At 29.4% G+C, this 12014-nt stretch overlaps 1 protein-coding gene across 10 annotated transcripts in view; it reads right to left on the reverse strand.

Moving 5' to 3' along the window:
* Positions 1–1239: 1239 nt before the first annotated feature.
* LOC106664526 (protein kinase C, brain isozyme) overlaps positions 1240–12014 on the reverse strand; it is an 85779-nt gene continuing 75004 nt past the window's right edge. Inside the window, exons 2-13 of one of the 10 annotated variants that reach the window (XM_014390330.2) lie at positions 9329–9457; positions 8790–8943; positions 7895–8123; positions 6467–6484; positions 5906–5932; positions 3509–3637; positions 3278–3451; positions 3129–3220; positions 2579–2780; positions 2249–2437; positions 2046–2186; positions 1242–1984 (exon numbers count right to left, since the gene is read on the reverse strand). In XM_014390330.2, the coding sequence (XP_014245816.1) occupies positions 1832–1984; positions 2046–2186; positions 2249–2437; positions 2579–2780; positions 3129–3220; positions 3278–3451; positions 3509–3637; positions 5906–5932; positions 6467–6484; positions 7895–8123; positions 8790–8943; positions 9329–9449 (1629 nt within the window). In that variant the 5' untranslated portion in view covers positions 9450–9457 and the 3' untranslated portion in view covers positions 1242–1831. Of the gene's footprint in view, positions 1985–2045; positions 2187–2248; positions 2438–2578; positions 2781–3128; positions 3221–3277; positions 3452–3508; positions 3641–5905; positions 5933–6466; positions 6485–7894; positions 8124–8789; positions 8944–9328; positions 9458–12014 lie in introns of all 10 variants that reach the window. The other 9 variants (XM_014390320.2, XM_024226090.1, XM_014390322.2 and 6 more) reach the window with 9 other exon arrangements.

Genomic DNA, 12014 nt, shown 5'->3' on the forward strand with positions numbered 1-12014 from the left:
ACATTAACTATAGAGATAAAATATTTAAAATTTACGAACTAAATATGTCAAAAATTGTTATTAAGCTTTTGATATGTTTCATTTTAGTGATTAGTGATACACAAATAAAGAAATTGAGCCCATTATATATCTCTGCTTTAATTATGATTGTTTAAACAGTTCATTTATTTAATTTGTTGTTTAAATGAATTATTTTCAACAAAATTCTTACAGTTATGATTTTTTAAGGAAAATTAATTAATTTTTTCATGAATGTATTGTTCTAAAGATTTAATTTACAATGAAACTATTGTTTATCTATTATCCAATAATAAATGGTTATAACAATTTAGTTCAACTTTCTCTCTTCTATATATTTATTTAAAAACACACAAATTCTTTGTGGTATGACTAAAACTCTAGAATAACTTACAAACTAACCTATATCTATTTGATAAATATCTCAGCGGATTATAACAATTGCTACAGAAACAAACTTCAATACCACCAATGGATGCAACTGGGACTCGTAATTGACCATTGGTAGGATTTAAATTTTTTTTCTTTTTTACTATCATGTCTGCTCTATAAATTCAATTGGATATTGACATAAAAATCTACTTAGACTACCACTAGTCATTTAGAAGGATATAAACATTGTTTATTCTTGCAAATACACATTTGAGTTTTGTTTAAAAAAAAATTGAACAGAATTCAGAAATCGATTAAGAAAAGGATGGCATCAAACTCGTCAATCTGAATCGCTTTAGTTTTCTGTTCAATTTTGCACTATTTTAAAAATAATCAATTTTCTGTGTGTTTCAACAATATTTTTTTTTTCAAATTGATAAGCATAGAAAATGAATTGCTTAAACAATCATTTTATTTATTTATTTTATCAAGATCAGATTTTCAAAAGTTGAACTGTCTTAATGGGCTCAAGTGATTGTCAACAGCAGAAGATGAGCTTTGACTGGTTACAACTACTATAAGCTGACTTTTGTCTGAGTAAATACACCACATGTTACCCGTTTTCTAAATAAAAGACTTTTATAGGATGCTAACATTATTAGATATTAATCATTCTAATGTGAATAAAAATGACCATAAACAAGAAATTGAAAGTTTATAGATATTTTTATTTTATATCGATTAGACATTATTTCAGTCGAAGTTAAATAGATCCTAATAAAATATACAATACTTAAGATTGTATTATTTGAGAAATATAGAAATGTATACTTAATTTATATATAATATATATATTAATTTATGTTTGTCATATATATTTATTTACATTTATTATCACTAATAATCAACCATTAAATAACAGAATTTATAACAATTTCACAAATTTTTATTGGTAATCCTTTAAAGCAATAAAATATTGTATTGCACTTAGATAAATTATTTCATTTTTTCTTGTTACTTTTTTTCATTTATTTACTTTTTTTTTAAAGAAGAGATAAAATACAGTGATGCCTAAAACTTCTAAAAAATATGAATTGTATTAAAAGATATATTAAGTTTTACTAACAAGGGCCTAACAGTTTTAAAAATATAAAATAAGTGAAAAGTTTTGTCTTTTTTTTCTTCTTCAATAAGATGAAATTGAAAGAAAAATTACACCTGAATGTTACATTTAGAGAAACAAATCTACATTACCCTCAGCATTGCATATCTAAATGACTCATGCTCTGTTTACATTTCTCACTGATTGTAATCACAACTGTGTCATCACCCCATCTCTTTCCTACATTTCTTTTTCCATTATACCTGAAAAATGTGAAAATACAGTTGGTTTCTGATGAATGAGGAATGTGGGAAGACATGGGAGACAAAATCCTGTTATTTAGACATGTTGGATGAATTCGGGATTGAGATAAGAGAAGCCCATGAACTCGGTCTGGTCCAAATTCATCATAAAAAGCTTGTCAGTTGGTGTCAGATCTGTCTTCTCAGAAGTGAACTGTTTGTCGAAATTGCTCACATCCTTTCGGTGTTTCTGGGATAAAACAAAATGTTAGCAATAGTTTGAAAATTTGTTTGCACAAAAAGTGTATTACAATTTTCGGCTTAAATGGAGGCTGAACTTCTCTTGCTTCGATCCTTTCCCAGTCTATTCTTCTGAAAAAGGAGTGACCACGGACATCTTCTTCGCCCCTTAGCCCACACCCGAGTCGTTTGCTAGGATTTTTTGTTAAAAACTGTAATCAAATAATAACCAAACTATAGTTATTGCAAATGACGTTTATTCTCATCTTTTTACCCCCTTGCAAGCTTCCTTAGCTTCTTTGGACAAGCCTTTAGGGTAGCTAACACTATGATCTGTAATGGCAGCAAAAAGTTCCTCTTCATCTTCACCATCAAAGGGCGGTTGCCCAACCAACATTTCATACAGCAGGACACCATATGCCCACCAGTCTACTGATTTACCATATGGCTGATAAAGAATTATCTAAAACAACAATAATCAGTTAATAAATTGTTAAATCATAGGTATATAATCATTATAGGTAAAAATTAAAGAGAGAGGACGGGGTATAGATGATAATGATGATGATGATGTTTTTTAACATTTCATAGCACTAAAACTAACTTCAGGGGCAATGTAATCTGGCGTGCCACAGAAAGTTTTGGTTGTCTTGTCGCCAGTAATGCCTTCTTTGCACATGCCAAAATCTGCTATCTTAATATGTCCGTCCTGGTCCAGAAGGACATTGTCCAACTTGAGATCTCTGTATATAATACCTCTCACATGAAGGTAAAACAGTCCAATGGCAATTTCTGCTGAATAAAATCTGAAAAAAATGCAATGGATTATGAAAATCATGTTTTCATAACATTCCAAGTTCATAAACTATTTTTGGCCATAATCTATTATTACAGTTATTTTTGTAAAATCTATCAAGGATAATGTACAAACTATTATTAAAATGTCAATTTACTAGAACATTCCAATAAAATTCCATGAAACGATTATGATTTAAAAAAATGTTTTATAGTCTCAATTGAAAAATAGCATGATCACAACAGATCTTTGGATGCGGTTACTAAAAACCTAATTTAAATTTTAGAAAAAGCTTTTTAACGATAATTGTCTATTTAGAAGAAACGCTAAATAATGTTTTCAATGTAATAAGCCTTACACTGCAACTGGTTCCTTGAATTTTCCACACTGCTGAATTTGAAACATCAGATCTCCTCCATTAACATATTCCATAACAAAATAAAGCCGATCCTAGAAACCCAGAAAGTTAAGACAATTTTGATTTTTCATTACATTTTATAAATTCACCATTGTTTGAAAACAGGAATGTAATTGAACTAAAAACGGTGGCTTTTGTGAAAGTGCTAGAACACGTTTTTCAACCATTGTGCACTCCACATCATCGTCTTGTATGATTATGTCTTTTTTTAGAATTTTTATCGCATAAAGCTCATCAGTTCCTTTTCGCTCTGCTAACATGACCTTCAAATAAAACATTCATATAAAACCTAAATTTTTCTTGTGAATAATCTGCATTACCTTGCCGAAACTTCCTTTTCCTAGTACCATCAAAAAGTTGAAGTCTGATGCTCGGATAACATCTTTTTTATTCATGTTGTGAGGAACATCTTTGTCTGTCATAACAGGAGCTTTTTTTGTGAGTGAAGTCTTCTAGAACAATTCCCTCATTATGAAAACCAGATTCAACAATTTTCAAGTCTAATCTTTACGTAATATTTTCAGTTTTCATATAACAAAACAAAATATTTTATTCTGCTAATCTACAGATTGCTAAATTAGTAAATAATAAATAAATTAAACACCTTTTTACTTTTGAATAATGGTTACTGTTTTTATTTAGTTTTTTTTTTATTATTATTAAAATGTAGAGGTGAAAGTTAAATTGTATTCATTCTTCAAGTAACTTAACTGAGAACTTTAAGGAACTTTGAAAAACAAAACAATTAAAACATATTCAGTTTTTAGAGTTGCCAGGGACACCCGCCCATTACTTGAGAAAATGATTTTTTTTTAAAATATATTACTCAAGATGTGATCATATTATTTTTTTTTAAGTATTAGCTTTAATATCTTAAATGATTAATGAAAAATTTATTAAACAATAAATGTTTTAAAAAGTGATTCATCAAAATACGTACAAAAGATTGTTCACAATGTACAGATAATTTGATAGAAGCGTACCATTTTCAACATGAAAATTTATGGCAAAACGATATTTTGAAATAAATAGAAAATAGAAACCTTTTTAACCAAACGAAATGGGATGAGCCTTTTTGGATAACACAATTTTTTGGATAATCCATGCAGGCTTTTGGCCTATGGTAAAGGTATAAAAAACATAGTTTCCAATTAAAATCCAACGATCTAAGTATTTTTTGTAAAAATATAAAGTACAGTATACTTCTAGTTATATATATAGTTATATATATACAACCAAAGAATAGAAACTTCATTGATTTTTTCATGATTCATACCTTCATTGTCTTGTGGTTCGGCAGTTTACAATTATTCATGAAGTTTAGATTTAAATTTTACCCACTTCTGATATCCCAACATTATAATTAGCGGCCACTATTTGCAATGACACACCATCCTCACATACCATTTTTTAGTAAATAATGAATGAATAATGAACTGAAATTGTTTTCGTTAACCCAGGTTTTGGTTAAGCAGCATTTGGTTAAAAAGGGGTCTACTTTACAAGGCATGTAAAATCAATGAATTTATTGTTCTTTATCATAGGAGTAAATAACTTCACATGAATTTTTTCAATTTGCACGAAAGGGCAACTTTGAATAAAGGATTTGTAGGAATTTTCTGGTGAATCATCAAATCATTTGTACATATGGAAACAACTTTAATTGAGATAGTTTTGCTTAAAAATATGCTAAACACGTAACTAATCCAAAATTGGCATGCTCATCTCTACTGAAGGACATTTAACAAGTACTCATTTGGACAGACAGATTAAGTCGATGAAAATGGACTAAAGCCTTTCAAATCACATTTTTCATTCAGATAAATGTGCTTTAATTTACAGTTATGCCATATTTATCTATGAGAAAGGCCTTTAGTAATTAATCATTGTTTTAAATCACCATCTTAAATTAAATTCATCTTCATCAAAATTCAAATCGACAATAATAAAATATAATTAATTTGTTTAAAGAGGGTACAAATAAAAATGTTTCTGCGCTTTATTAACAATCAGTCTTTGAAAATTTCATGTCAAGAAAGACACTCAGTTATATTGAAAGTGATGTTAAGAGGATGGCTTTGTACGTATTATACACAATGTGACAGTTCATTAGGTGTAGCCAACCAAGTGCACTAAGTCCTTAACTGATCGTATAAGCAATAAATCCATCTTCCTATAAGTTACATGTTGCCTCAAAAGAGTAGTTTTCCTAAACCTATATTCATGCTAACTCAAGTTTATTAAGTAAAAATATTTATTGGATTAAACAATACAGTTAATGATATAAATAACAATCATATGTTTTAATTAATTTCTATTTAAATACTGCTTTATTCAACCAATCTGAGATTTTACATATATATAAATTTTCATGCTGAATAAAAAAGTTCCTATAAATAGATCCTCAAATGAAGCTTTCTATGAGAAAAAACCGCAAAAACCTCAATTGTTATTTCATCAGAAAGTTATTACTTATTATTGCAACAGTAAATTTTGGGCGCAACTGTAACTGTTATTTAGTTTTTTAATATTTAAGTTGATATAGTTTTGGAAACCCCAGCTTCCTTAAACACTTCTGAAAAAATTATCTTAAAAATAACAATAACATAGAACGATGACAAGCTAACAACAGACTCCTGAATAAACTCATGCACATGCACTACTGACAGAACAGAATTTTTTAAAATTCAATAATTAAAAACAAAAAGGAAACCCACCGAATGGCGCATCTGACTTTTAGGTCCCTGTGTCAACACACATATGCATTACAAAAAGTAAAAATCAACATTTGTCATTGTTTGGTCTTAAATACAACTACACTTTCAAAGAAATACATACAAAACACATATATCCATACGGTTAATTTGTACTTTCACCTGGGTTCTCAAAAGGATATATTTCACATCTATTGTATGTAATATCCACTATCAGCAGCGTATAATGCTTTATGAGCGACCATTTTATAATGTTTAGTAATCTTCTTGGGAAGCAATAATGTTATTTTTGTTGATAAGGGACAGGATTGGAATACAGTTATTTCAATGAACAAATAATTGTTAATTTTATAGTTTTGACATCCACTATGTTTATAAATCTTTATTCTACTCTGTCGTTTAACTGTTTTATGTTTCTTTATTATCAAACACACACCCATTATGTTTTGTTTTTCAAAACATATTAACTGACATAACTGTAAACCAACAGGCAAGCTTTGATATTAAATTTAGATGTCAACACAGTACATGCAACAAAGTAATTTCATAAAACATTTATATTACCTTCTTAATAGGGGACTCCTATTATGAACAGATAAAATTTGTTATAACAGATAAAAACTGTGGATATCTAACTTAATACAACTAAAATTTTATACTATACATTTTGATAATCGGGATTATTTAAATGCATGACCTGAGGAAGGAGGAATTGAGTAATGGAAAAACGTTTTACTTCATTACAACTAGGGCAGACTGCTTAATGGCAAACAGTAAATTATAGAACATTATATTGCAAGTGCTTAGTTTTAAAAATTATTTCAAGGTGGTTTTTGTACATAACATAAACACCAAAAATAACAAGCTGTTTAAAGTGTTCCATAGTTTAAAAAAAAGACTATTTCCATCTGGAATATTAATTATTCAAATAGTTCATACAAAAAAAGTAAAATGCCACAAAATAATTTAAATGAAAAACATCATTAATGATTCTAAGTTCAGGATCCTTTTCATGACAAAAACCCTCTTTCAAAGTACAGAATTGAAATCAGCAATAAACCAAAATTAACCTTCTGGTCAATAAGATTTATAATTGCAACATTTAGGTTCATCACCACGCAGAGAACATGGAGAAATCTCACAATTTAAAATTAATCAGTAAGGAGAATTAATCAGGATTGCTTAAAGTGAAGATACACTACAGCATATAAGATGAGAGACGCAGAGAAACATCAAAACATTTCACAGACGAAAAACAACTAATGAAAACATTAACATCCTGCATAAATTTCCTAAATACATTCTATGGACATGATATGTCAACAATCCTCAATTTTCAGAACTTTTGAAAGATGGTAATCAATTTGAGGAGGTGGGGGAAAATGGATGAATATTTTGTCTATGTCGTTAAAACCAGCAGGCATTAGCCTATGACATATTGGTTAAGTTCCCCACAAAATGGCTCATCGAGACTAAGATCTAACTTTGCACTGCCGATATTATGGTAAATGACAATTCCATACGTGATTCAATCAATTAATGTTGAGAGCTCTGCTGTTTTGGAAACTAAGAAACACAAATTCCTTATACTTGATATGTCTGAGTCAAATAAACAAGAGACTCCTATCACTTAAATATTGATTGAATTATAATTAATTTGACTAACAACTAGACAATTAATAAAAAAATATATAATATGCTAAAAATTGAATTTTTCAGAAAATGCCTTTTTGAACTTATGGAACGCTTTAATTCATCTTGTGCTGTGAAATGAGCTTCTATCTTTTAAATTTAAAAAGGCTAACAACATTCTAAAAATTAATATAACAACATAATAATAAAATTATGGATTTGGAGTAAAAGCTAAGTAATAAAAAAAACCAAAAGTGTTGATAAGAGGAAAATTATTATTATACTAACAGTAAAACATATTTTGCTATATGTAAATAAAAAATGTTAATAATATATATGGTAAAAATATATAAAACTTACTCTCATCTGAGATTTCAGCTGTGCAAGGTCTGCACCTTCCTCAGGCACGGGGACGTTGTAGAATTCACCCTCTTCTTGTGTCAAGAGTTTAAACCAACCTTCGACAGGGGCCTTGATTAGTTCAGAAATGCCAAAGGACAGAGAGCCCATGAAGTCATTTCTAGATGTTCTATCCCAATCCCAAACCTCGATGAGAAGCCTCCTGTCTTTGTCCTCAGGCTTCAATTCGCTGTCAAAATTACAGTCATTAGGTAAAAATTTTAAACTGGTCACACAATCACATTGCCAATTTGTTACTATTATTTTACCTTGTCTTACAAAGGTTCATAACTCACAACTAATGATTATGGAACAAATTAATTTCTTAAATGGTTTCATGACAACTCACAAACATCCATTTCAACAACTTCTTTCAAAGAAAGTTAATCTTAGAAACTTATTATAAATTACACCAAACACAATTCTTTATTATTTATATATACATCTAACAAAAGTAAATTGAAAATATGTTTTCAAATGTATGGCATTATTTTGTACGATAAATACATAAACATTTCAAACAAAACAATTAATTAAGGTTTTTAGTGGAGATGAAAAAAAGCTAATGGCACAAGAGGGATTCGAACCCACGACCTTCGGCTAGATACACCGCTGCTCTACCACCTGAGCTATCGTGACCTCGATCCACTCGGACATCAACTCCCCATCTCAACCCCACCTTATGAGTTTTCCCTCCTTTTTTTTTTCATCTCCCCTAAAAACCTTAATTAATTGTTATGTATTAATTGGTCAAGCGGACCACGAAAGTAGTGAATTAATTTCAAACAAAGTTAAAACAGAAACTTAACTTGTCCATTAATATAAAATGGTTTGATGTAATAGGATTAAAACTTACAAGGTGAGAGTTTCATTCCAGACAGGGTTGAGTGAAGATCGAATTGTTTTTGTTTTTTTCTTGACGTTGTCTGCGTCTGGAATGAGCTTAAGTTTCACGTAGGGATCCGAGAGCCCGTTCGGGTCCATTGGAATTAGGTTTTTACCTTGACGAACTAAAAAAGAAAATTTGATTTATACATTTTGTCCAATGCATTTCAACTATATGAAAAATGTGCTAGCATTGTTTATCATAGTCAATTTCTGGATAGTGCTGAATTAATGTTTGTTTTCATTTATTCATCCTAAATACAAATATGAAAAATGAAAGTTCCACAACTTAGAAAAATCAAAAATAGCTTTAAAATTAGCCAGGGATTTTTTAATCCAATATGTACATTGCTTTTATAAGAAATAGCAAAATTATGAAAATATGTGATCACATAGAAAAACCCTATCCTGGAGCTAAAACTGTAATAGAGTCTTCTGTAATTTTTTTTTATCTTAAAAACAAAAAACCCACATTTGATAATAAATTAAGGTTTTAGTGTTTGCACTTACCTTCGATGCTAAGTTTGTTGCTCACACAGGTGATTTTGAGTTCCATCCTCCCTCTCCTTTCAGTGTGGTCACAGCCGCATAAGTTGGGTACACTTTCTTTGCACCGTTTGTGCACATTCATGTCACATGCTGCAAATTTAAAAATTAAACATGTTGTAGTTGTATGTCGCAAAGTCGCATCCTTAAGAGGCTAATGTACTTCATTTTTGTTTTCGAGTCTTATGCATACTCGGTAAATCAACGTATGAAACTAATATAATACGTGTAAGTTGTGGTCGAAGTGGTAGTAGGTCGAAAAAGATAGATAGATAGGAAATATTGACATACAGTTAATTCAAATTTTACTAAGTAGAAAATAAAAAATACCAATTCAAGATATAATAATTAAAGAAGGAAAATCTTGCAACATTCCACAAATAAAAACAAAAATCCTGGCAAGAGATAAAAAAAGCAGAAAGTAGTTTACTTACCCTAATAAGCAAATATTTATATAAAAAATGATATGCTCATTCATAAGTTCAAGGCTTTTAATATTACATAGTATAAAGAAAAAGTGTGTAAATGCATAACAGCCCATGCACATGTTAGAGAAGTAGTTTCTTATTAAAATTTAAATGGGTCATTTTAATTGTTCTTTCAATTAACAGGAACAAAGCGTAAAAGATTATCTGTGTTTTGATAGAAGTAAGTAGAAATAAATTAGAACATAACGGGAATAGGATCTAGCAACTTACGTTGTGTATATCGCCTTCGTCAATGCCTCATTTTTACTTGTTAGTCCCCAAAAATGGTACTGATTGCACAAGTTAAGCTTCGACCTATTTTCCCGACGACCCATAAATGTAATGTTTAATGTTTCATCTTGGACAGTTTTTAATTTTTGTAAGAGAAGTTTTATTCATAAATATTTGTTTGGTTCCTTTAACAGCATGATGTCATTTAAATTATATCTATTAAATTAATAAACCGGAAATTTGTAAAAAATTGTACAGGGAAAAAATGCAAGTGTTTTAAGGCATAAATAAAACTTTCACAGAACTGTTTACATATTACATTGATTTAAACCATCCTGTTACAAAGTATTCCTAGAATATATTTGTCCTGGACTTGATTAATAAAAATGTTTCATAAAATAAATCATAGAAAGTTTTTATTTCTCCATCTTGTGATTCTTTCTAATGTTCCACTGATTGCAAGCTATTCAAGTACTAGATTCACTCTAATTTAACAGTACATTTCAATTCTAAATATTATTTCCTCAATTTAATTTTTGCTTAGAAGGTTGGATAATATATATTTTAGATATATATTGTTGATTTAATCAAGTGAATTTTCCGAGCTGTAAGCAAAATATGCAGAAAATAGTGAATCTGCTTGGGATAAAAGCCACTCAATTCTCTTTGAAATTCCTCAGATAAAGAGAGAGGTGGCCGAGAGTGTATGTCATTCTGTGTATTATATTCATAACAAAAGTCTTTTAAATCAGGGCACTTTGTTTACCCAACTTTATGCCGTATCATTGTGACTTTCACCAAAGATTTTTCAACAAGAAATCATTAAAAATCTGGTCCCTGCAACTTTTAACAGGAACGTTCAAGTGGTGAATGTATTTTGCTATTTTCCTGTTGTCTTTCACTTTCCTTTTTTTTTTCCTTTTTCATAAAACTTTCTATTAAAGTTTAAAAATCAATAACCAGTAGCTTAAGTAGCTCCCTGACAATGTTTCTATTGTGATTTTATCAAAACTTCATAACGAGTGCTATCATCAAAAAGGAAATTGTTAAAGGCATTTTAGCACAAAACAACCTAATTTTGGTCATAATTTTTTGATCTGTCATTAATAGTACATGTACAAGTACAACAGTACATGTGGTGATACAGTGAACTTATTTTACATGATAAACGTCACTTCATAAAAAGAAGAAACAACGAATCATAAAAAGGATATTTCATGGTTTTAATTTGAAAGTTATGATTGTAGAAGTGTAAAGAGTGATACCAGACAACTTCTCCTGCAAGTGACTCATACTACATGCAATCAACAATACAAGAAAAAAATTAATATAATTATTGTCGTAAATCACAAATAAAAGTTTTAAAAAATTATAAAAACATTAAGACAGCAATTTTTTATGGTCTTACTAAACCCGCAATGAATGTTGGAGTTGAAGGTTTAGCATAACCTGACCCCTTTTATTTTTAACTGATAGATTATAAAAAAGTTCTTTTTTTTCCAATCCATCACCAGATTAAAAAAATGTAAAAATCAACCTTTTTTGCAATTTTCTCAAGTAGGTTAAAATCCCAAAGCTGAAAACTACTTTGTATTTATGAAAAGTTGTTAGTAAAAAGAATTGTTATAGCGTTAACAACACCACCTGCACTTATCCAGTAAAAACCTGATTTTGTTTTTGATATCACGTATTATCGTAAATTATATATTATGAAAATCGATAGTTTTGAGCCATCGTTTGGTCTAATGGAACTAGTCCATTAATATGTATGAGAGCGGAAATAATATTATTCATTTTAGGATTAGGACCCCCATTTTAATTTTCTTTACTTTTCATATATACTTGATTGATTTTGTTCTTCATCCCACTTTTCAAAAAAAGTGTTGATTAGTAGTCAGACATGACATGACATCAGCTGTTAAAGTAACTTTTTTTTAACTAATGCGACAATT

This window comes from Cimex lectularius, unplaced genomic scaffold (assembly GCF_000648675.2).
Source record: "Cimex lectularius strain Harlan isolate CLEC.00 unplaced genomic scaffold, Clec_2.1 scaffold112, whole genome shotgun sequence".
Taxonomy (NCBI): Eukaryota; Metazoa; Arthropoda; class Insecta; order Hemiptera; family Cimicidae; genus Cimex; species Cimex lectularius.